This window comes from Antrostomus carolinensis, unplaced genomic scaffold (assembly GCF_000700745.2).
Source record: "Antrostomus carolinensis isolate BGI_N321 unplaced genomic scaffold, ASM70074v2 scaffold17000, whole genome shotgun sequence".
NCBI lineage: Eukaryota > Metazoa > Chordata > Aves > Caprimulgiformes > Caprimulgidae > Antrostomus > Antrostomus carolinensis.
In genome coordinates this window covers 24,344-51,154 of record NW_010286655.1, presented here as the reverse complement: position 1 = coordinate 51,154, position 26,811 = coordinate 24,344, and the positions used below count along the sequence as shown (strand labels likewise).

General features: G+C 43.4%; 1 protein-coding gene across 1 annotated transcript in view; it reads right to left on the bottom strand.

Moving 5' to 3' along the window:
• Positions 1–2,796: 2,796 nt before the first annotated feature.
• The window catches only part of LOC104531907 (retinoic acid receptor beta), a gene marked incomplete at its 3' end in the record, with an annotated part of 41,914 nt that continues 17,899 nt past the window's right edge, over positions 2,797–26,811 (bottom strand). The window contains exons 2-5 of the mRNA XM_010176947.1: positions 19,108–19,268; positions 11,456–11,632; positions 4,179–4,383; positions 2,797–2,955 (exon numbers count right to left, since the gene is read on the bottom strand). Of these exons, the coding sequence (XP_010175249.1) occupies positions 2,797–2,955; positions 4,179–4,383; positions 11,456–11,632; positions 19,108–19,268 (702 nt within the window). The remainder of the gene's footprint in view (positions 2,956–4,178; positions 4,384–11,455; positions 11,633–19,107; positions 19,269–26,811) is intronic.

Sequence of the window (26,811 nt, the reverse complement as noted above, 5' to 3'; positions counted from 1 at the left end):
TTCTGCTACAAATGGTGAGGACCATAGACAGGAGTATTTTGGAATTACACCTCAAACAAAGTGAGGATATAGAGCAAAGGTTCTGTTCCACACTGAGCCATGAATGCGCTATATATATATATATATACACATATTTTGCTGCTGGTGGGGAAAAGTATTTTTCTTACCAGGACAATGTCAGGCAATTTACAGCCACAAATCTCAGCATCCCAATATCTGCTCTATTGAGTTGGATGGGATTCCTGATCATCTTAAAATCTGAGTCTAATGGAATAGGAATATGATGTGCTCTTTAAAACTGAAGGAAGGTAAGAAACGCCAACAAAATTAAAGAGAAAATAGTCTGGTTATTGAAGACACATTTCAGAGGAGAGGAGCTTTGGCTACAGTCTGCTTATCTGTGCTGCTGCAGTGCCCGTGCTGGAGAGAGCACGCTGCCAGTCACAGTGGTGACCCCGGAGAGGAAGGGAGTTCATGCTTTAACTGAGGGAGCTTCAAAAATTATCTACAAAGGCAGTGAGAAACTTCCCAAGTGAATGCTGATTTAAAAGGCTCTTAAATAACTGTTAGGAACAAAGGAGCAAACTGTAATTTCAAATAAATGATGCAGAATTACGCTGAGATCTTCTCTGAAAACCAGCTGTAGTCAGAGCAGTGCCGATGAACTGACTCTGGACACACTGAGTACTTGCTTTCTGCTGGTACGGAGTAGGTCAGAGCCAGGATGGAGGGTTTGTGAGGTTATTCCAGTGTACAGCCACCGTAATTTTTGAGTCTTGCAAACTCCCAGTTTAATACTGGGATAAGAGAACTTGGAAGACAGTCTCTCGCTTCAGTCCCACCAACACTTAATTCTTTTGTTACAATACTTCTAATGCCAAAGAAGAAGCAGTTGCGTACGGAGCTCTAGTGTTTGGAGACATTCTGTCTTTTTGGTTCACATTGGTAATGCTTTCAGGGATGGTGCATTATCAAAAGCCAGTATCTTCTAATGCACATCCTTTCAAACGAAACTCAAGACACACCCACCCCACCAGGACATCAGAAGTCCTTTGATATGATTTAGTTCTACTATAAACATTAATGATGTAGTTAAAGTTAAATACTTATATCAGAATGAAAAGAAGAATCCTTTCTTGTGCACTGAACACAGACAGAGGAGCTGGAGGGCTCTGGCAAAGAAGCAGGAAAGTGGAAATAGATTTCCCACAAGCAAGAACAGACAAAAAGGGCTTCCCTAAATATTTTTATCACTCAGTCCTGCAGTAAGTTTATTTTGTAGATTGAGTTGGATGGAGCTTGCATTACCTGGGGGTAAACTGCAAGCTTTAGATAACCTGTAAGTGGTTCCTTTTTAGGATACTTTTGCTTCCAGCTCTGGTGTTTCCCTTCTAAGTTATTCTTTTGGTACTAATCCATCCAGTTAAATTGCTCACTTCTTTTTATAAACATAGCTACAACTTAATCTTTTAACTTAGAGATATAAAAAGGGTAACAGTTCAGGTGTTAATGTAAAACAAGTGCATTTATTTGTGTGATTTAGCTGCTAGTTTTTTTCCCTGAAGTCTTCTCAAATACCATGTCAAATGAAATTGGTATTTTTTTCAAAAGCATAAATCCAAACTATAGCTACACAGGTACCTGTACATACAAGCTCAGGCACTTATCTATCAGAGGTACTAAATCTGTAGCTGAGTCAACACACTAAGTGGAACTGCATCAACCACCCTAAAAAATAAGAATTGTAGCACTTCAGCCTCTGTGTTCAGGCTGGCATCTCTCTGCTGCAGCTCCGCAGAAGTCTGGATGTGAGCACACAAGAAGCAGCTCCAGCTGGGTCCTGGGGAGACACGGGGTATGCAAACAGAAGGAGCACAGTCCTGTGTTCAGGCTGGCATCTCTCTGCTGCAGCTCTGCGGAATTCTGGATGTGAGCACACAAGAGCAGCTCCAGCTGGGTCCTGGGGAGACATGGGGTATGCAAACAGGAGGAGCACAGTCCCCTCGGAAGCCAGAGCACAGGGCAGAAGAGGGGCGCACGGAGGCTGCCGAGGAGCTGGCACAGACTGGCTGTGGCTGCTACTCTGTGAACAGCTGCCCAGCCCACCCTGGCTGCACACGCTGGGGGACAATGCACAAGTGAGGAGCCTCTGACGAAAGGAAAGATTCAACTGTAGCTGCGCTTTAGAGAATTTATGTGATAGCCCTCAGACTGCGTGTGCTTCACACGATCAATGGATCACATACTAGGCTACTCAAAATGTTAAACCAGAACTGATCCATGAGGAAGCATGGTTAGTTTGGATTAAAGGTGCTGAATCTCCAAAATCCTGGATCAAATCTGTTCTAAATCTTCAGTATGTCAGACCTCAATTTAGGGGCATTTTGGATGCACAAGTGTTTTTTGCTGTCTAAAAACAGACTGGTTTTTAAAAGCCAGTAGTGATACAAAGTACATGTTGACCCGCATCCCCTTGTAAACATTAACAAAGGTTTAATGCAGGGTTTTATCTTGTCTTAAGATGACTAACAAAGAGTTCATGCTAATTATTTGCTAACCCAATTATACCTAAGACATCATTTTCACTGTAAGAGGCTGCATGCGGAATGTAGCACCATGTATACGTTTAAAGTAGAACTAGTTCAAACACAGGAGTTAGTGACATAAAGAAGAAGGGAAGAGAAAGCTCACAAGGCCTTTGCTTAGATATATTAAAACATAACAACCCAGGTCCCTAGGCCAGTTTCCTCTACAACGTAACACTGACCCCAGTGCTGAATTACTGGGAGACACTACCTTTTGCACTGATGCTGCGAAGATCTGTGATTTTCATTAAGATCTTTGGGAACATGTGAGGCTTGTTGGGTCGTCTCTTTCGGATATAAATTTTCAGTGCTTCAAGCAACGGTTCCTGAAGCTTATCCACTTTCATTGGTTCTTCAAGGTCCTGGCGATCTGTAGAAAAGTATCATATCACTCATATGGTTTTAGATTATTTTTTTTTAACAATCTCTAAATGCTCCTCCATGTTCTTGATTAAAACCCCATGAATTTAATCCTTCTCTCCACTTATGACCCATAAGTGAGTGTCCCACAGGAAGAGGACAAACCATGGCTTTCTGAAACTTAGATTCATTTTTCCTTGGTTACTGGAAAGGTTTATCATTTGAGAGATCCCAAATGATCAGTTTGCTCTTGTACCTCCCTCTCCAAGGGGCAAACACCTTGCTGCAAACAATATTTCAGAATTAATTTTATATGCATCATTAATAAGCTACTTACAAAGAGATTATGGCTAATTTATTTTTTGTATCAATACTAAAATTGAGTTACCATCAGGTATCAGCAGATGGCAGTGCTGGCTTGAGTGACAAATGTCACCCATCAACCAGGAGGCAGGCACCAGTCACATATCAATGACATCTCAGAACCCATCAATGCTTTTGATGGGTTATGGTTAGAGACACATGAAATCGGAATGATTATGTACTAAAGGGACATTGTCAACAAAGACTCTTGTTTTTTAAACATTCTCTAGGAGAACCCAGTTTGTATTTCAACAAAATGGCCCAACTAAACAAGGTGTGTTTCTATTGCTAGTCCAGATTTTGCAAAGGAGGAGAGAGATTCTGGGATGAAAATAAAAGAAATTTACAGAGGATTTTGGAAATTATCTAAGACTTTGCTTTTTGTATTTTAAAACCATGATTTTATTTGACAATGTTGCTTTAAAGTTGTGTAATCAGCCCCCCTCCAATCATATAATCAGTGCCACTATGCTAATTTTAAGGTATAATCTATTTTTTTTCCTAAAGTTATCACCAATTACTTCTGTGTGAATGTAACCATATGCACACAGTTATGAGTAAACATTGCATAATGGCATCTTGCCCCGATACAGGTGCCCATATACTGCTTATAAAAAACTGCAGCAGGATATATCTTGTAGTCCTAGATTCAATTCATTTAAAAATGTATCAATAATAAAACCAGTAACTTACCACCAGTGGAGAACAAACGTTTAGTGTTAAGTGGTTTATGTAACATATGTAATAATATTACATATCTATATTTTATATATATATATGTTTTAGGGAAAGTAAAGCAAGTGAAACATAAATGAAGATCCTATCATGTCTGTCCTTTCCAAACACCTCCGAGTTCACGCTGTACGGTACCTCCGCAGATTAAGCAGATGGCACTAAGGAGACCTGTTTCTGTATCATCCATTTCCAAAGGCAGGAGCTGGCTGGCAAACGTGAACACGAGATCGGTCAGGGGGCCAAATCCGGCGTTATGCATCTGAGTTCGGTTTAGGGTAAGGCCATCTGAAAAGGTCATGGTGTCTTGTTCTGGTGTGTATCTTGTGCAAATTCTAAGGATCTGTGGAAGGACCAAAAAAAAATAATTCAATCCATGAGAGGTTTGTTGCATTTTTTCAGTGTGGCAGTACTCAGTAGCACAGACACTCTATGGTACAACCTAAATATACTTGATTGACTACAGGTATTTTTTATAACAAACTTCAGTTACGAAATAATCAAAACTTCTATGCAATTCTCACCACTTAACTCACCGAACATTATCGTCATATTCACATAAACCACTCTTTAATATTATATGCACCTAACTGTAAAACACTATGGTGCTGCTGGTCTGATCCAGCAAGATGATAAAAATATCTCACCTCTTCAAACAGAGGTGCATTTAATTGATTTTGGGAGTTGATTTTGCATGACAGAGTTTCTCTGGGTTGTGTCTTTGGCAAGGCCAAAGTGTCTCTGTGGTATCTCGTGTGAGTGAGCATGGACAGCTGTGAGCTGGTGAAAGAGGCAGAACTGATGCTTTGGGGTGCCTTCCTTTCTTCTGTGAAGCAGACAGGACACCACGACGATGTGAACACAGCCCCTGCACACACTCCCCATGGAGCCCTTCGCCCCCGGAGCAGCTGGAGTTACAGCCTCCACCCAGCGCTGCTTGTCTTGCCAGTCTGGGAACTCCCACCTCAGCAGATTATCAAACTTTGAACCTCCACATGGCAGCACACGCGGGGCTGCTGACAGCCTGGCCAGCAGCCTGAGGAGGCGGCCCAGCTTGTTGTCTTCTGCGAGTGCTGTTAGTTCCACCTGCTGTAGGGCTGAGCCTCCTCATCAGCCGGTTGGCCTCCAGACTTCCCTGGGGCTCTGGCGCTTCCCCCAGCCCAAGCCGGAGGCAGTGCTGGTAAGGCTGTGTGCTCTGCCCGCCTGGCACAGTGTATCTTCTCACCCCTGTGCAAGCCCAGGCAGTGCTGGTTTGGGCAACGTGACTTGTACGCTGACAGCCACCCAGCACTGATCTCGGATGAAAGAGCGTTGGAGGGGAAGATGGGGATTCACACCTCTAAATGGACAAAGAGGAATGCAAACCTCAAGAATCAAACCCTGAGGATGCCCTGTGTTTTGTTAGTAAACACCTCTGGGGTAACCACAGCGTCAGGGGCGCTGCTGTGACAGCGGAGGTGGCATCAAGGGCGCTGCTGTGACAGCGGAGGGGGCAGCACGGGCAGAGAGAGCACAGGCGTCAGCGCTCTCACCTCTCGGACGGAACCCAGGGTGTGCCCCACCACAGACTCGGTACGGCACGGGCTCATTCGTCCAGCTGCTATGAAGGAACACTGACTTAAAGATCAAATAAAAGGGATGTCCATCACGCTGACATATTTCTGTCACATACATCAGTGCTTGATGTTTAAAATAATCAGAGGTGGGAGAAGGCCTATCCCCAAACTAAAATAATATAAAACCTTGCAGAAGTGAACCAGATTAGCTGAGCTAAGGCTACAGTCGTATTTTTTCAGGGCTTGACTGTATTTATTTCCCATACAGCCATCCTACTTTGTTTTAAAGATCCAACAAAAAAGATTTACATGAATATAAGTGAGCTCAGGGAGAATTTTAATTATTCCTATAGTTGCCGAAGCTCTGAGTCAGAGGCCCCAGCACTTGGCAGCCGACCAGCCTGGGCTTGGTTCTCCTGCTTTCGTCTTTTCCTGGCAATACTGCTCCAAATAAGCAGGGAGGAGAACGAGGAGGACTTGGCACTTAAGAGACCTACAGGGAAGCTTTTATTTATCTTAAATTCCTTGGTAAAAGACTTACTAGGGTGTATTTCTGCAGATGGCTCTTCAACCATTTTCTATCTCAGCAATAATCTTATCTCACGTTGTGGGTGTACACTGGAGCACCGAGACTCGATGTGGTTGGACAGGCCTGTTTCACATAGTTCCTCTACTCCTGAATTAGAATAAGCTCTTGAAATTACTTCAATCAGTGACCAAGAAAGGCACAAATACAAACAGACCACACTCAAATTCTTCACTGACCACAAACTCCCCACTAATATAAGTGATCTTAAAAGGCTGCTGGTAACTCCAAAGGTTTTGTGTAAGAGCCAAAGTGTATTTTAGGATTATTAGCAGAAATTAACATTATAAAGCACAGCAGCCTGTCAATAAGAGACAGCATGTTTACCACATTCCGTGCTGCCAGGAACCACTGGCATTTCTCTCCCTAAAGAGTTTGTTGTTGGTTATCCTTTTAAATCATTAAAGGGATTGTATAGAAAGGAGAAGAAATATCCAGAAATATCCTGTTTTCAAGAAAAGCAAGGTCTGAATACTGCATCTTTATTTAGAAACCCAGGAGCTACTTGGTTTACTTCTCTAACGGCATGCAAGTGAAACTGGAGCGTAACCCTTCCCATCTGAAGCCTGCACATACAGTAGCTGCCTTCCAGCAAGGGTGCGTGGCCTGTGATGATGAGGTACCCAACTTTTGGAGGTACCAGGCTCTGTACTTCTTAAGTGGTACTCATTTTCCCTTAGCTCAGCTGGGAAGAAAGGCAGCCCCTTTTATCCTGGGGCTACATTAACTGCTAAGCCTTAGCAATGAGAGTTCCTCCCTCCACACCTTCAGGACTTCCAGCCCAACAAATTAACAGAGCAGGAACTGGAGCTAAATTGGGAAGCGCCGTGGTGTTTCCTGAAGCCTGTCTGCAGCCTCCCCAGCAGCTGCCCAAGCCGGGGCGGCAGATTCGGTTCCTCCGTATCCTCCCTCCCAGGGCAAGCCTGGATACTGGCTGCCAGCGCTGCACTGCCCAGAGAGCCCTGGCCCCGAAGACTGGGGTGCCCCAAGTGCTTATCCCAAACAACCCGGAGGCCGAACGCGCACCTCCTGCCATACAGCAGGCTGCTGGCTCCCTCCCTGCAAAGGTCTCCGCTGCTGTAAGCCCCACTCTGTTCTGGGGGGCATGCTGGGGGTGCTCAAAGACCTACTAGGTCACCGCCCCCCAGGGCTAATGCAGAAGAAGACTTCCAGGCTGGATCCTCCTCGGGAATTAATTTGGAGTTAGATTACTCAGCCTAGAGCCCCTGTGGGCACGCACAGAATGAGACTTCCAAGGGCCTTGCAAAATTTATAATTAAAACATAAAGCTCTTGTGGAATTTAGCTACTTCCAGGCTTAGGCAGCAAGTAGGATGGCTTTCTGCAACAGGCACACTTGAGGCTTTCGTACCTAAACGCCACCCCAGCTGTTAACGGGAGGAGCAGGCAGTGGCTCTGCTGGGGCACTGGCACCGCTGACGCTCAGCTACGCGTCTCTGCAAGGCACTTGGCTTGACTGCAGCAATCGGGTCCCGGGTTTCTCTTGCGTTCCTTCGACATTATCCCACAACACGCTGTTACTAAATCCTGACACAGATAATTTGAAATATTTTGGGTTTTTGTTGTTTGGTTGTTGTTTTTTTTTTTAATTTGTGTTCTTCATCAAGATCTGCAGAACACCATGGACATTGCTAAACCTTTCTTGGGCAAACTTCCAGTGTCAAAGTGAAGCTGATTTCAAGCTCATATTCACTGAAGAACATATGGGAAATTTCAGCACTTTAAAATAAGAAATCACGGTATCTCTCCCCATTTTAAACTGAACTGCTGTCTAGAAGACATCCTCCTAATGTCCTCAATGTTGTTTAGATTTTGTAACCAAGCCAAATATTTTAGTTGTCACTCTACTCTTAACTGCCATGCGCAGCCATAAATGAGGTTCTTGCCCATGATTAAAGGACCCTTTGTTTTAAGGGATATTTATATCTTAAAGCATCTGGGGTTCCTATGAGCCAGTTACAAATCACAAAGCTAAAACCCCACAGGTCACACAAAACCAAAACCATCCAGAAAGCTGCATTTACGAAATCATTGCTACCATTTTAAACAGATCTGTTAAGGCAAACTAAGCTTGTTTTAAGAAATGCTGTTGTTACACACTAGTTGCCTTACTGGTGGGCATGGTGTTCTGAGAGGTGAAACCCAAGCAGGTGACACTGAAACAATGAACAAACTCCACGGTGCTGCCATACCCCATCAGCACAGCTCATTCCACACACACCAAAGCCTCCCTAGCACTAAGGGGCAGGGTTTTACATCAGCAAACAAAAAATGACATTATTAAGGATTAGTGTTTGTGGTGGTTTGACCCACAGTGGGACCATGCGGTCCTGAATTCACTCCCCCAACCTGGTGAGATGGGATGGGAGACACAACAGAGGGGGCATGAGATTAGTAATGAAGGACAGGGACGGCTCACTCACCAGTTATGGTCACGGGCAAAACAGACTCAACTTGGGGAAGAAAAATCCATTTAATTCATTGCCATTTCATCTAAGTCACTGCAATTAGATGTAACAACCACATCTTACAACACCTTCCCCCACCCCTCCCTTCTTCCCGGGCTCAAATCACTTTGCTCCCAATTTCTCTACCTTCTCCCCCCCAGCGGCACAGGGGACAGGGAATTGGGGTTCAGTCAGTTCACCTCTGCTGATCTTCCTGGCATGGCAGTCCAGGAACAAGATGTTCCAGAGCAAACTTCCCATGGAGTCATGGACCTCTTTGGGCTCAACTCCTGGCTCCAGCATGGGGACATCCATGGGCTGCAGACTCACCCCCCACTCTGGGGGTCCACCCCCGCTCTGGCAGCGACTGACTCTCGGGGTTACAATTCCATCACACTTGCCCTCAGGCTCAGCTTCTCTGCTCCAGCGTGGAGTCCTCCATGGCCTACACGTGGGTCTCTGCTCCAACATTGAATCTCCATGGGCTGCAAGGAACTTCCTTTGTCTTCTCCTACTCCATCAGGTGAACTGGGTGTGTGTCTCTGTCTTTTCCTCTGGCAAGGAGGCTCTCTCTCTGTCTGTCCTTTGTTGAGGCTGATGGTTGTCTTTTGTTAAGTCAATGGCCTCTCCTCCAGGTACCACACCTTCTTCTTTTCAGGACAGTCCTTCCCCTCACCAATATGGATTCCAGAGCCATTTCTCTAGTGCTCATTGGCCCAGCCTGGGCTGGGGGGTCTCTGCCTTGGAGCCAGGGGAGCTCTTCGCTCTCACAAGGTGGCCCTTCCCCCATGACCAAAAAAACGCCCCCCAACACACACAAACCCAACAGTGTTCAAGGACTTCTCAGGTTTTTATCCATTGGATTTCAGACAGGCTGGACTTCTGGACTCTTTCCACATTGATTTTGCCAGAGCCTGGCGAGGCTGGGGATGCTCGACCGCTGCTGGGCCAGCGTGCCAGCAGACAGAAGCACTTGCTTTTATGAGGGTTACCGACTCAATTTTAGCAGTATTTATCCCTGAAACTTCTGGCAGCAGAGCAGATATAAATTCCACCATCCTCAATCGGCGCCTTCAGCTGCCTTGCAAGGCTTGATGTCATTTCCCTTCCAGAGATTTTGTTTGTATATAAAACAATTCTCTGGCCCATACCCAGCAGAGTTTACTGAGCTCCTGGCATCATTTCCTTTGTCAGCCTGTTGGGTGGTTTAAGCATCCATGGCTGCAGGAACCAACTGAGCAGAGCCTTTGGCAGGTCTATAAATGCTGAAGACTGACAGCGCTGCTGGGTGGGCACTGATCCGGTGTCCTGCTGGTGGGGGAAGCCCAGCCACCCTCCCTGGCTGGGCTGGAAGCCCAACACCGTCCCTCCCACATGCCACGGCTCTGGGGACACATCCAGAGGATTGCACAGCAGCGGATGGTGAGTGCACAGTGGTGGGGCTCACACCCACGCTGGGGAGTGCTCACCCAGCAGAACATGGGGAGGCACCGTCAGCAGGTGCTCACGCAGCAGGAGGGGGAATGGTGATTACTCTGTGTCTCAATGCACAAAATAGAGCGTTCAAAACACTCCTCATAATCAGGAGAACTACTTTGCTGGGAGGGAAAATATGTGCTACTAAAACACAGCTACAAGTACTGAAATTTAGCTTAAATAAAGAGAGCTGCATTGCAATGCCAGTGATGTGCAGGTGATGTGGGCATTTCACAGACAGTGTGTGCACTATGCATTACTGTGCCCATCGTAATTATCCCTTTTTCTTTTTAAGTGGCACATAAAATAGTCACATACAGCTTGTGTAAATGTAGTGCAGGAAAGTTAGAGGTCTTTTTGCAGCAACCATGTCCTATCTGAAGGTTTGTGGTCAGAAAACAATATTTAAAATATGTTTAAAACACACTGAAAACATTAACTGTTTTACTGAAAGTTATTGCTATGACCAAGAATAACAAGCATATTTGCAATCAAAAGCCTGAAGACCTCTAAGGTCTTGATAAAGAAATGCCGAGATCCCAGAGGGTTCTTCTGAAGGTCAGTGTGACAGAAATAACCAGAGACAAAGGGAGGGAAGACAGCTTGCCTTGACACAGTGGCAAGGTCTGGAGAAAAACTCTAAGCCCATCTGCACAGTTCCCTGCTGCAGGTTGTATGCCTATTTAAAATCAAATGACACTCAGCTAAAATCTGTACAGAGTCCATTACAGTGTCTAGTTCCACAGGTGCCCGCAGCACTGGTGAAAGCAGGGGCTCTGCATGCCAGAGGCTCGTGCCTGCCAGGCTCCCAGCACACATTTCCCCTCTACAACTTGCAAAAACCTCACTCTGAAGATCTCTGTCTTGTTCCTTGAATTACCTCATGACCACACATACAGTATGTTCCTAAAGCATTACACAGCAAACTGTCTTCCTAGGTATCCTTTACACAGAGCATCGTTCCGGAGGGAGGAGGAAGGAAAGAGAATGAGATCCCTCCTCAGCATTAACAACAAGGAAATTTTTCCAAAGTTGCACATATTTCAAGTTAGTGCCACAATACCAAAATGTGCCCTTCTTGCAACTATATTGAAATCCACAAACTATAAGGACTTACTACATATTTTGAAAAGTATGGTCATCCCATATAACACACATCTGGAGACATACTAGAATCCACTCGTGACCATACCAGACTACCCAGTAAGTTCAATTTTGCAACCGAAAGGCTGGGGCAATATTTGACCCCCTCTCCCTGTTTTACTGATTACAGTAAAAAGAGCAATAGGAAATACATTGGTAGTATAACTATTATGTTAAAAATACATACCAGTATATCCAGGCAGGCTGCTTTAAGTAGAGTTATCTGGTCTGCAATGGTCAAACTTGTAAAGCCTGGCAATCGCTTTGCAAATTCCACTATTTTAATAATGCACTTTGTTGCAAGTTCACTGAATTTGTCCCAAAGCCCGAGGTCCAGTCGAACCCGATGGTCTGCACTGGAGTTCTGGAAAGACAGACAGAAGGCACCATAAATCAACAATGTCCCTTTCAGGAAATGGTTTTCAAGGGAAGGAAACAACAACCGAGTATTCCTTCCAGAAGTACTTTCTATTAACATTCCAGGCATTTTCTGCAGCTTGCTGTTGGGATGATGCTGGTTTTGAACTTGGATTAATCGCCTGAAAATTCCTTGGATATTTCTCTGTTACTTACGATTGCAGAGGCCATCTGTACAAGGGATACAAATGAACTTAAACATTTCCAAATGCCACTATCATTATTCTTCCTTGCCATTATATAATAAGTGCATTGAGAGAGACAATTTACAGTTGTACCCCAGAAAATATAAATGAACAGTGGAACAAGAATATCAAGTCCTCATCTAGAAAAAGCAGCACAATATTTGGAACATAGTTCCACGTACTTAAGGTCTTAGCAAATTAGTTCTACTTAATTTATCTGCTCTGTGGCTCTGCAAGAGTTTTACAGCTTTCTCAAGCTACAGTCTCCCATGAGTTAAAGAATATTTCTTTATACAACATTAAGAAAAGCACCACGTGCGCTGTTGAATGCTATATACTTATTTGACGATGCATCCAACATATATCCTTCTGTTAGAAGTGTTACAAGGACATTGCAGCTGCATCTTTCGGAGACTGTTTCCATATATTCATGTCTCTTAATCCAGAAGTCTGTAATTTGCTAGGATGCATAGCAAATCTGTGTTAAGTCTGTGATTCCACTCAGGTTTTCATACATTCAGAATAATGACTTAACCCTTGAAAAAGTTCAACGTGCCACCCAAGAACTGGTTGACTCAAAAGTTACTGTGATCTGTTTGATACTAGTCCAACAAAAGATGGGGGCATGGGGAGACCTGGTGAGTTGCTTCCAAGCCACCCATGATTCCTATGGGTTGACAAGAAACAGGTAATGACAGAACTCTGAAATACCCAAGACCCCTTTCCTCCTTCACCAGCGCACAGCATATTCCCATTTTGCCAGCATTTCATCCAACACTATTTGGGATGCAGCCAGCGTGATGATGCCCCCCACTATCTCATGAACCAGGAGGTTTAGTGTGTTCTGCAGCTGCCTGCAGCATCTGGGTGATCTCTTAATTGCAAGAGGAATTTTACTCATAAAAATATACTGGTAATTAATTTGCAAATGGTGCTGAGAACCACAGAAAACCAAAGGCAGAGTTTCTCTCTTCTACTTCTCATCTGAGCTTGTTGACTAATCAAGAAACAGAGAGCCACCTCCAAAAAAAGGCACACCCGCTCCAGACAGGTACTTAAGGTAGGCAAGAGAAAATCCCCTCAGATGGCAGCTTTCTCCCCAGCTCCAGAGGAAGCTTATGTGATTAGCTTCCTTCATCTTAACTGGTTGAAGTTAAAATCTTAAATTAACTTCAAAATTAAAGTTGAACAAAAGGAGTCTCAACCTAGTCTAACAGAGGTGGCAGACAAACAGTCACCAAAAAGCATTCAGTTTGCACAGGAAAGCATCTCACAGGAAGCATCTCCAGTGACCCTGCCACCATCGCTGCTGATGTCCACTGCCTTGGAAACCTCTGAAGCCATCAGCTTTCTTTGGTTCATGGGAAGGACACAGGGCCTGAAGAGGCTGACGAGGGGATGCAGGGCGAGCTCAGCTTGGCTGTGATGCTCCGTCACCCCCTCCCAGAGCTGCCTTCACAGATGCCACAATCACCATCAGTCACGAAAGTGAAAGTCCTTATGGTCCCAAGGTGGCCGCCAGCCCGACATTCACCCTCACTTGCAACTGGGTGGAGATATTTATTTATAGGAGGCACTTACTGCAAAAAATAAATACTAACCATGCTGAACAGTTTGAAGGTGCACAGGTGCTCTTCCTTGTTTGCCCTCTTTTTAAGGCATAAGAAATGAACTTCATAATTTCTATTTTAATTTTTATTCTGGGAACTTCTTCTATTTTGTTTTGGTTTGTTTTTTTTTTAAATGACAGAAGAAAATAGAGGTAAACCTGTCTTTATAATCCTAAACCTAAAGAATTGCCTTCAAAATGGTCCAAAACTAATGGGTTAACAGTCATTGTAATGCCCTTTGAAACATTTCTTTCGGCTACTGGAGTATGCATCCTTCAGATTTATTTTATTTCATCCTCAAGGACCTTGGTGAAATACAGTACATTGGAGGAAAAATAAGATCAAGATGTGCAGTCATTCAGGCTGTAATTAAATTTAATAGGCAGTTTATCCAGTTCATAGAAAGATGGCATAGTGGAGAGCTACACAAAGCAGAGCCTAAAGCAGGAAATAATTTTACAATAGGGTATCCATCTGGAAAAAAAGACGTTGCACAAAACCAGCAAGTGTGAACGAAATCTTCATCAGTATCATATGAGGTTACTTTATCATGCGGCAGTACCGGCAATGGGAAGTTTGACAGGTCCTCTATGAAGAGTAATGCATGGCCGTCTTAACAAATGTAAATCTAACTCACTATTATGCAAACTGAAGAGAAGGGGCAGTTAATAAAATACAAAATAACTGGGTGTTTTATTATGCCAGGTGCCAGATTCCTCAGCGTTAAGAGCTAATGTGGTTTACACATTATCTTTGAGATGCTACAAATGGAAAGACTTTTAACATTTTATTTGGTAATGAATGCAGTCGCAAGCGCCACGGAAAACAGCTAGATTTTTAGCAGTGTTTCTGAATATATAAACCCCAAACTGACTCAGTATCAATGTATAGGTTGAACAGTAAAATCCGGGGTTAATAAAATGCACGTTAGACACAGAAACTCTGATTAAATTTGCCTGGGGATCTCCTCCAACCATGCTGTGAAAAAGATGCAGACGCTATGACTTTTGCTGAATGTTTTACTGAAGCAGTTTTTTGGGTGTCTTTTCCAGGAGCAGCCTTGCATGTTTTTCAGGCCTTTGCACCAGCACACATATGGTGGAACAATACTGTAATACACCCTGGTGGCATCTTTATCAGTGGAAAAGCCCAATCTTGCTACAAAATCCAATTAAACAGCCATTTTTGCCACATAAATTGATCCCATTTTTTCCATCATTTTTGTTTTTTCATTGCAGGCTGCTCTATCTCCGCATTAACAATACGACATGAGGCACTCACAGAAACATACACAGTAGCAGAATCCCTACTGTCTTTAAAACCCACTTTACAAAGGAAACAAGGCTCACAGGGGCACTCTGCCCTAATCAGGAACACTTGCTATTCCTCTTTAGTAAAAGCAGCAACGCACTCCAGCTCCAGCGAGTTCACTGAGGACCAGGGTACATGTCTCTGCTCAGTCCCAGCATCAGGATAGATAGATAGACAGATAGATAGATATAAAACCATACACACACACATACATACATATTTATATACATATTCCCCTGCAATGGCACAGAACAATAGCTGTGTAACTCCTAAGCCCAGCACTTACAAAGGACAAAATGCTGCCAAGACACAAACCCTCTTGGCTTCCAGTCAGCCCAGAGCAACACAGGAGAGCCTGCAGCAAGGGTCCACAGAGTCAAAATTATTTTCTGTTTTATCCTCCCTTTATCAAAAGACTGTATGTAACACAGCTGTAGACTTACCAATAATACCAGTCTCAAGGGACGAGCAGTATAGTTATACTCAATTATACTATAAAGTATGACATCTCCAGAGAAATTACTAAGGCACTCTCTCTCACCTGGATGACAGTAATAAAACAGATCTATTTATGATGGACTTTTGAAACCCATTACATTTAAACAGCTTGCTGATTCTCATAATCGGCAGAACTGTACTTGCCATGGAAATGCAACTAAGTCAAATGACCCAGGGAATGTAACACGAGTGCCATTCCCCCATTATTTTAAGTAGACTTTTATTAACTATGCAAAGTACGGTAATTATTACAGATAGGGAAATTTTTTCTTTTTAAAGAGCAGATGAGTATAAAACAACATAATTGAAAATTATTCTTCAAACCCATTTTTGAACAGGTAAAAATAGACAATGTGGGAAAACAATCACCACGCAACCTTTCGCTCTGGGAAATGCAGGCTGCAGTGCTCAAGAACGAGAGGAACCAGATATGCAAGCCAAATGTCTGAATTGATTTTTTTTTTTTTGACTGTATCTCTGCAAGGTCTTTTTTACTCCACTCTTATACTTAAAATTCTTTGCTCTTTTTAGCAACAAACAAAAGAATGTTTTGAATCAGTCTGAACAATCACATAACGGAAGGTGAACAGGGGCTATGCTTGCAAAACAGTTTCTTCCGTTCACCGTCTCTGTTAGTACCCAAGTGCAAAGCTCACAAAATTCAAGGGAATCCACATTGATTCAATACACTCACTTCTCACCTCTCACTTAAATAATTAAATTAAAAACTCTAAGGTTACAAAAGCAATCTGTATGCTCCACAGTGTAAGCACACCACGCCTCCTGACTGTTAACCTGCAGAATCGGGCATAAAAGCAGGACTGGTGGCAATCTTCCACCCATACTAGCTTGTTACCATCAAGAAACGTAGAGTGGTGTAGGCTTCTAGCTCCCCTTGGACTCAACATTTAGAAAAAGGGCTGTGTGATCCTTTTCTTGACTTCTGGTCTCTCCTTCAAGTGTCTCAAAAGGAAAGACTATTGCCTGAGCCCTGCTGTTTGATCAGCAGCCAGTGGTGTTGTCCAAGCACTGAAGCTCTGCTCCTCCAACCAGCACACACACCTTCTAACTCCTGTATCCTCCTCTGCTGCAGAAAAGCTTTTCCCTTGCTCCTGGGCTGACAGGCAGCTGGTGATGGAGATGACCCTTACTCCAGTCCTTGTGGTACTCTGTCCCTCCAGAGCTGGACAGACACAGTGTTCATAAAAATGAGCTCTCAAACCTGAATTCCTACCTAAAAAGCAGGAGTGGTCACCGGACCCTAGCTAGACGAGAGACTGAAATACTCTGCACTTCACACAGAGACTATGGGAGTGCAGCAAGGTGGCAGTTAGTATTTAGCACTGCTGCTGTTAGTTTTGACACAGCTGTTGAAGATGTATGGCACTCAGATTCAAGGTAAGCAAAAAAATAACTCTTCCAGTATAATTTTGTTATTGCAACATGTATAGTACCAAACCATGACAAAGAGGCAGGGACTCTCCATGTGCAGCTAACCACTGTGGACTTCCAACAGACCAATGATAAAAATGAGGAGTCTCTTTCCCCAAGCTGTCCTATCTGGCCTGAGATGTGAATGACCAATACCGAGCCTCAGAGAGAGTGTGGTCAGGTCATGGTTACTCAGGACCCACAGACAGACTGGATTAATCCATTCATTACTTAGATCCAGGTGCTCTCAGTCAGGGCTTTGAAATTCCAGTGGGGACATAAACACACCATGGGGGTCATCAGGAACCCAAGGAGGAAGGCACCAGTGGTGGGTGTGATATACAACAAGACCCTCTCCAATTTCACCCACTTGTATAATTTCACAAGCTAAAATATTAATGATACTGAAGCATCCAATATATAGTGGAAGCGAACAGGTGCCCAGGTTCAACCCTTAAGGATCACTGGCAGTTACTGGTATGAAGCACCATCACACCAGCTGCTCACACCTCTAACTCAGAGGTAACACAAAAGTAGGTACCGACACGTTCACGTTGGGAGGTATAACGACAGATTATTGTTCTGGGATAGCCAGGCCATTTGCAAGGCAGCCTGTGAGCAATTATCTCTGGCATGCACACCAGCCTGGCAACGCACCCCAGCTGTGGACATTCAACCACCTCTTCTGCAAGGCATAAACTCACTGTCTTTGAACTGGGAAGATCTTTTCGCACTCATTCGGAAGTGCTCTCGCGTTTGCAGAAGTATGAGAGCCTGTTTGGAAGATTTTATTCCTTCCAAGACGAGGATGCAACCGTGTGTGCTGAGAGGAGTGGCGGAGGGCATCGATCCAGGAATTTCCTTGGAAAGACACACTGCAGATCCCACCATCTCCAGCTCTGCCTTCGGTTATGTCACCAGCTGTCTGGTTTTGAGCCTCCAGCCTCACACGCTGTGCTGGTCCCTGGGGGTCTGCCTGTGCAGTATTTATCAGCAAGCCTACGCTGACTGTTTTGACTACATCTCACCCGAGCAGGGACAGCACCAGAGAAGCGTGCAGAGGACAGGCACCTTCCCCAGTACAAACCATTCTATGCAAGCCCCACAATTAAATGTGAAAAATGTTTGTGAAAATACTTTCAGAAACGCGAAAAAACATGCTGCCTTCTAACATCACACCATGTATGCTTGCTTTCCTTGCACTTTTAAGTTTTACACTAAGTTTTACACTTAAATTAAGTTTTACACTTAAGTTTTACATCTAGGCCTGAGAGTTTTGAACCTTGCAGTTGGTAAATAGATGAGTATGCCATAAACCAGTGAATACTGATGCCATACAGGGATTTACCTAGATTGCTCTTTGAGAAATTTAATGTTTGTTTCAGCAGCAAAACAGAGAGCAATCCAGTGAAAGAGGTACTTCACCTGGCCTCTGGGTCTTGGTCCCAGATGTCCAGCTGGGGAACTATGGAGGACAAGGACCATGGAGGCAGGCATCTCCTTACCACAGCCATCCCCATCCTAAACTCCTGGACTCAGCAGCGAGAGCATACACTCGACTACTTCAGGACCTTCTGCACATCCCTCTGAAACAACCACCGCTGCTGCAATTGACAGCAAAGTCGGTCCTCTACCGACAGGACTCTAAACATTACCTAACAATTTATTTTTAAGCATCTCTTTTATTACTGCATTTGCAAGTTTGACATTAGATTTTCTCTCTGAAATCAATAAATAGCACAGAACTTCCCTGTATTTAGCATAACAACATATCTATGTATAGAAAAAAAAAATATTTCCTCAATCCATACTCTGAAGAAATTCCTGCAATAGTGAGCTTCTTGACAGGGGGCCAATTTTTCGTTTCTAAAAGCAGCAGAAGTGTTTGCTGCTTTGTGGTATTTTGGTATACTGTGAGAGGAATAAACCGCAGATGAGCGTTTTGGAAACCAGTTTATTTAGACATTTCATATTTTCCATGACCCTGGTAGCTTTGGGACTGTCACCAGTAACCCAGCAGCATTTAAGAACTCTCTACACCTGCAAAGTTGTAATCCGTTGATGCACAAGCAGAGATCACGTCTTTGGAAGCCAACAAATTTCTAATGAATGATGGCATGTAATTGACTCATAGACTCCAAGCCTGTCTCTTGACCAGATTAATCTTTCAGACAGTCTCTCACAATACCACTAAGTAATGCTTCCAGTTAAGTGCAATTTCTCTTCTTCAGCACCTATTTGCAGGCATACCTGTGTTTTTTTCATGGCTTAGGAAGTGCAAGGAGTGTATCTGTTTCCGCATCTATTTAAAATGTCTGAAGCCTCCAACACAAAACTCAACATCATCCAGGCATATCCAGAATGTATGCTTCACAAACCATACTTACTGTAGTGTATTTTCCCAGCTGGCAGAGCGAGGGGAAAGTTTCCTGGTGAGCTTTTCGGATCTTCTCAGTGAGATCATCCAACTCTGCTGTCATTTCATAGTTTTCTGTGGATTCCTGCTTTGCAGGTTCCTTCTTCTTTTTGTTCCTATCATTTCTGACAGCTACAGAAAAAGCAGAGACACAAATCATGTGGTTATGCAGATCCCCCCACGTTGCTCTTGCTGCTTTCCTTCAGAACACTGCAAAATACTTTTAAATATAAACTAAGTGGAGATAAAAATGTTATATGCACAGAGAATACTAATCATGCTTAATTACTTAACTGTAAGAATTAAATTTAATGAGATAACAATGAAATCAAACTTCTATAGGTGCTTACTATGGATGTGCCATGACACTGCCATAGTATCTTCTACCTTCAAAGAAAGTCTAATGCAACTTCATGTGCGTTGTAAGTGTCTCAGTAACTTTGTGAGGTGGGATGTTTTCACTGTATCATTACAGCTGTGCATGGTGAATGGCAAAGTCCTCTGCAGCGATGTAGTTGGTATTTTACTGGATGTGAACAACACTAAAGAAACATAGCAACTATGTCTCTTCTTAAATTTCACAGTATGGAAGTTAACAAAACCCATACTAATACAAACTCCCCCAAGCAAAAGTTATTTAAAGGGAAAGTTAAATTTGAAAACAGTATATGAAAGAAGATTAAACATATTAAATGCAAGATCTGAAGATCAAAGGAGAAGCACAAACACTTGAAAGAGTAAAAATGGCAGTGAGGCTATCTAAAGTTGCTTGCCATCTGCTCCTGTGCTCAGATCAACCTTCTACCTTCCCCTGGCCGTGGGGGATTACTGGAAATATGCACTGTGCGGCACTCGTGCTGTAATTGATTTCCCACATATTTGTGTTTGGTAATAAAATATGACAGTTGCTCCATGACCATGCTACTCTTTGTTCTTTCAGTGAAAATAGCTTAATTTTACAAAACATGCCCAGGAGATAAGTCTATGTCTGCAGTACTGCCAGTACCTGTGAATTTTATCAAGAAGCTTCTTGTTAGCTAAAGTTAACGTCTTAAGCGTAACCAGATGCCTTAGACTTTACAACAAAGCCAAACAAAATCATTCCCTCTACCCAAAGACTCTGTGTCAATATTAAACACTCCAAAGATGAAACACCACTGGACAAATAAAAAATTATCCTAAAGCTCACCGGTGTTCAAAAGCTCATGATATTTGAACCAGGGCCCTAAGGTCTGAGGGTGTGGCTGGTGGGCTGGGCACACATGACAATGGCTGAGGATTTTGGGTGGCCAAAGATCTGCCGATTCTCTTTTGCACTGTTCTGCCCCATAAAGAGCAAGGGACGCACAGCAAACTGGGCAGATGCCCAGAGCCACCTCCATGCTAGCTCTTTTCCCCCATGGGTTCCCCAGTCCCATCTCCATGGCACCATATCTTCTGTGGTTGCTTCCTCCACACTTGCAAATCACAAACAATCACAAAGAGCAGACAAACACTGAATGTTTCAGGAGAAAGAGGAGGTTTTGATGCAGTCTCACCTACAGCATTTGTTCCAAGATGTGTCATTTCTGACAGATCATTAAGAGCAACATGGGAAAACGGTGGGATGGGTGCAGTGAATATTGTTGCTCCTTTATGAGGCCATCAGGCATGTACTCCATGTGATAAACAGCTCTGGTTTGTTCACTAAAGGTTTGACTTTGCAAGTGAGAGAACTCTGGCCCTGACCCAGCAGATATTTTAAGTCGGAGCTGGACTTTAACTGCATGAACAGACCCACAGTGAAGTCAATTATGTGCTTTGCTGGATCATGGCTGGGATGCTGAGCAGCCCACCAGATTAAAGCCCAACCTCGAAAGCGATCAGTTCTGGTGTCTGGAGTAACAGAGACTTAAAGGAGGCCAGGAAGGGTGGATGGAAAAGGTACCTTCCTGTGAAGGGTCAATGTGTAGTGAGGTTTTCGGGGAGAGAGGTTGAATCCCCACCCTCTTCCTTTTACAAATACTCCCTTCAAGCCAATGTCCTGACTGGTTTGCTGGACCCCAGGGCAGAGTGCCAGTACGGTCACTGAGGAGGAAACATCCAGGACTGACATGTACATCTCGAGTGCTCCAAACTGCCACCACACTCCATAAGTAAATCCTAATTGCTGCTGTACTTGGGAGATAAAAGAGCTCCTTAGAAAATTATGTAAACTCCTACACAACCGCAAAGAGCAATAAGCCTTTGTAACAGGGTCTCATTTACTTACAGCTCTACGAGCTGACTGACAAATTTGCCAAAGAGGCAGCCTCAGCAACTACTTAATAGCTTTGAACTCCTTGTGGAAGACAAACACATTGTTTAGGCCAGGTTTCGAAGCAGCTGCCAAGAGCTGGCAGTGACCAGGAGATCCAATTCCAGCAAGAACCTGGTGCAGCTCCCTCTGCAGCTGTACCCGAAGTCCCTTCCCCTCCAAAGGCCACCAGATGGACAGCTGCCGATCAATCCATGTCACCTAACTGGCCCAGCTCTGTCCTCTTTCTTTCTGGGCACAAAATACTGGAGGGCAGGAAGGGGAGAACACAACCTGAAAACTAAGAACAGTTTTTGTTCATTGTTGCCTTTTTTCTCTGATTCTGATAGCCTTTGTAATAATGATAAAACCTCAATAAGATTGATCTTCTTGCTTTACGTATACTTTTTGTATTTCCTACATTTGTCTTCGCTAAGGCTGCATCAGACACAGCAGTGTTTTGATATTCTCTGTAAGATAACACAATAAAGTGCTGACTTACAACACCCAGGCTCCAAAAATATAAAGAAATTCAATAATGGTGAACTGTTAGGCAGATTCAACTACAATTCAACACAAAAAAAAAAAAAGAGAGAGAGAGAGAAAAAGATTAAGACAATACTATGTTTAAAAGAGTTAAATAAAAACATATAAACACACACATTTACCCAGTAATTTTAAAAGCCATTGCTGCTCTGGGAAGAGGAACTATCACACCACATGTAGGAAGGGTTTTAGATTACAGCTTCTGCTTATATTACGTAAATTTTTGTGTCTTGATCTTTACATGCACATGATCACATCAATCTACAACACAATTCCACTGCCTTTTAATGATGATACACTGGTGATAAATCTGTGTCACAGTTAATGCTACCATAGAAAACTCAGGTTATGAATTTCATTACTTGTGCACTAAATTCTGACTTGATGGCTGCATTATTTAAGAGCTCCTGACAGGGGAGGGTATCAAAGCTCTCTTGCCCAGTGAGAAAGACTGGAAGCGAAAAAACTAAAAACAAAACAAAACAAAACAAATAAGGTATTGGTGGTGGAGGAAGAGGATGAAAAGAGGTGTATCTTGGTACGTGAAGAAGCCACATCCGTGCAAGCCCCAGTGCTGCTCAGATGGCTGAGTGATGTACGCCTACGCCCGAGCACGTCTGCTCCGATCCATCTTCCCGTGACAGCCTCCCTGTCCCCTTGACACACAGGCCAGGACTTGCACTTCCACACCCAGAAACCTCCAGGCAGCCGCGGCGGGGTTTGTGAGCCAGCAAAGGCACTTTCTGTTGCCTTAGCTTTAAGGACCAGCCCCTACCCTCAAACGTTCATCCCCACAACGTGATGTTGTAACATCCAGTCTGTTCTCCTTACCCCAGATTTGCCACCGCTCTCCTTAGCCTCAGACACATTTCCCTCTTCTGCTTGAAGCAACGGGCAGGCCATGAAAGCTGCAGGAGGGAAGCATGCATTTTTCAAGCAAAGCAGGGCCTGCTGTGGAGGAAACTAAGTACAGGAAAGACACAGACAGCTTCTCTTGGAAGATCCCTGTGCTTTCATTCAGCAACCACACAACAATTCTCCTGCCTGAGCAGGATCATCTCAAGCATGTCATAATGCTGAGAATCGTCCAGTCTTAAATGCAAGCTCCTTAGGTCCATCAAACTTAGTCACTGCTTGGCCTAAGAAGAGTCTGGGATCCAGCCCAAAAGATTTAGGCAGTTTCTAGATAACTGGGTAAAATTATGGAATAGTGAGTGTTTGTACTCCCCTTTGTCAAAGATGGCACAAACCTGTCCAGGGAAGAAGAACCTGCAGCTCACAGCACAGTATTCCTAATTACTTGCATAACCTTTGCTTCCCCAGATGCCCAGAAGATAGTTAGATAGCTCCTTTCATAAATTATAATGATTTATCAGCTATAAATCCATGATTTGAAATGCTATCATGGCAGTTTTGCCTCTTGGAGATCTTCATGACCTTTGAAGAGCTTTGTGTACTAGTTAACTGGTTTTGTTCCTGTAGCGACAACTACTAGTGTTTCCAGTTAGTTTGCATTCCTGTAAAACCACACTTCTCTTGTCATTAAATATTTTGGAAGTTACTTGTTAAGCTAACAAATCTCAAAAGCACCATAAAGCACACCAAGCAAGTCAGTAATTGCACAGTGCTGGGTGCAAGGTCAGCTTTCAAAAAGACTCCTTTTGTTTGCCAGCGCTGATGAGAAATCAGAGGTGAGCAGAGGCAGGACCTGCCAACTCTCCCCTCTGGGCAGATCCTTGCCCTCCCGTGCCTGGGGAAGCCATCTATTCCTTGCTGAGTGCCAGGCAGCCTGGGCTGCCCCACATCACAGGCAAATGGTGCCACAGGCAGGTGGAGGGGTTGATGCTCAGCTCAGAAGCACCACACTGCTTCCAAGGGTGGCAACCTGCAAGTCTTGCACAGCTCCATTACACTCTGACTTCTCCAAATCTAGCAGCAGCTGTTAAAAATATCTACTTCTGGCAGAAGTTAGCAGCTGTGGACAATTTCACTCAAATGCTCAAAAGGCTTATCTATTGCCACTGCCAAGTTTGATTCATCAGGATAAATGCCTGTCATGGTTTAACCCCAGCCAGCAACTAAGTGCCACACAGCCACTTGCTCACTTTGCCCCAAGTGGGCTTGGGGAGAGAATTAAGCAAAGTGAGAAAACTCCTGGGTTGAGATAAAGACAGTTTAATAGGTAAAGCAAAAGCTGCACACACAAGCAAAGCAAAACACCTGTGCTTTATCAACACTGTTTCCAGCACAAATCCAAAACTCAGCCCACACTAGCTACTATGAAGGAAACTAACTCCATCCCAGCCACAATCAGCACGACGCCCTCCACACACCATACGTCACCCTTCTCCCCACCACCCTTCAATAAACTGTGCTCATGATAATGAACTGCAGTCCATGAGGATGCCTTTCACAACAGTCACCTTGGAAAACCTTCGACCAAGAGAGACTTAGCAGCCCCCATGCTGCTGCTGATGGACCAGGCACTCTGACCCCATGGACCAAGCCGGCACCCAGCTGCACATCACGCATGGCTCTCAGGCCTGGGAGCTGATGGAAGCTGGCACAGAGATGAGTGACCTCAAAGAGGCTGGTTTACCTAAGAAAAGGAAGAAAATAACCGTCCTAAAAGCACCACAATTCAGAATGGTAAGACTCCTGTTCATGTTTTAACAGCAATACCATCACAAGCCAAACATAGCATTAAAATGTGCAGAACACCAGGTAGTTATAAATAGACTGGTTTTCCTCAGTCATGATTTCCAGATGAAATAATGTTTTCTTTTAAAGCAAAACTGCTCAGTCTTTAAAAAGAACAGGAAACTATCTTAAAAGAAATTCCTGTGCCAAAACTGAGCTTTGACATATGGAGAACGATTGGAGGCAAAGCATGTTTCAAACACAAACCTCTTGTTTCTAATGGGCAGTGCTAGCCCAGCGAAACTATCGCAGCCAATAACAAATACACAGTCCTGTAAGGGGCTTCAAGTACAAAACTGAAACACACTGAAAACTCTGTATTTTGTAGCCAATTCAGAGAAATCAACCACGTCAGCTGTCAGCTACAGTTGCCACAAGAAAACACCTCAAATTAAGAGAGATAGTATCTCTCTCCAGACATGTATCAGAATTAACAGGGAGCACAGAGAAACAATGATGGAAGACATTTCCTAAGTACCTGCCACACCATCGTTTCTCCCCAGGCACAGAGTGAGCACATATATTACAGAATTCACGTCTGCCCCTGGCTTCCTACTGAGAAACAAGGTTCAGCTATGGCAAAGGTGCTCTGACCAGCGGCCCACGAGCCTCAGTTCAACAACAGGGGACACCACAACAGACCCAGGGGACACCGTCCTGTGGGCTGCCTCCGCCGACTCTTCCAGCCACTAGTGCTGTTTTAGTTTGGGGTTTTTTTGTTTTGGTTTGTTGCTTTTTTTTAATGAAGGTGAATGTGAACTCTGCCTTGCCGCTTTGTATTATTCATTATGTAATTTTTATGTTTTATTAGAAATATGATCTATTATAACCTTGAATACGCTAACTCAAATGACATTGAAAATTAGATTATTCTGATTATTAGAGAAGTGAGAAAGGTACTAAACATTTGTAAGGCTGATAATCAATCAGTGTATCCATCTGAGTGCAATAAAAATCAATCAGGAGCTAGTGCATTTAAATCTAATTTTTTAAGCATGACATTTTCTTCTGAGTTTCTTTTTTAAATGTCAGCCTCTTCTACAACAGTGATTGATTCTATCCCCAGGGACAGTTAACTCCAACTGTTTTATTCATTGCTCTGAGATCTTATATCCACAGTCTTTTCTAAATATCAAATTAATGACAACAATAATATTTTCATCAAAATGTGACATTCAGAAACATACATTCACAGAATCAAACCAGCAAGAAGCACGACAATACATTTAAATTGGTTCAAATACCAGAGACCTTTTAACTAGCGAGCAGTGTATTTTAATGCAGAAAATGGTGGAATTTTGTGTCCCTCCAGTTCTCTTTTCCCCCCCATAAGAGAGAAGGACAAAGATTTGCTTGTTTAAAACCTAATTCATTTAGAAATGTTTCAGTAGCGAACAATGATCACTAGCTATAGGGATTCTGTGAGTAATTACCTATGCCTCCAAAATAACCTTATTAGGCTATTGTAAGTATAGGGGAGACCTTTGATACCTATAGCCTAAGGGCCTCTATTTTTCCATTCATGCACAGGGGATTTATATGGTTATATCCTATTATAACCAATGAAAGCAACACATCTCCCATTTATGTATAAGGATAACTGTGGGGTTAATATATCAAGAACTGAGTTATAAGAACAGGTTTCATTATATAAATTAATGATACAAATGGATGCTCTACAGCTTTATTTAACTGGCCTGAAACTTGATCTGTGGTTTCAAGGATTCCACCAGCCCGAAAATTTTATTTTTGACATAAAATTTGGTACCTGCTATTGTCACATCCCTGAAATATTAGCAGATGGAATAGTGAAAAAGGAGCTTCTAGTTTCTTGAAGAAAAACAATACTAACTGAACTCAGATGTAGGATCAAAATTGGCAAGCCAATGTGGAACAACAGGCTGAGAAAAATACCCCTTGAAGACAGCTGAAAGGTATGGCTTTGGTATTCTTTAAAAAAAATAATAATAATAAAATTATTTTTATTATTTCACTTTACTATCATTTAAGAGGATTTTTTTCCCTCTTTTTGATTTTAAGACATACTGAAACAAAAGCAGCAGCTATCAACTGCCAATCCTAGACTTGAAACCACAGCCAAAGGAAGAAAAAAAAAAGGTTCTAAAGGCAGACTTGGCTTGAATGTTGCAGAAG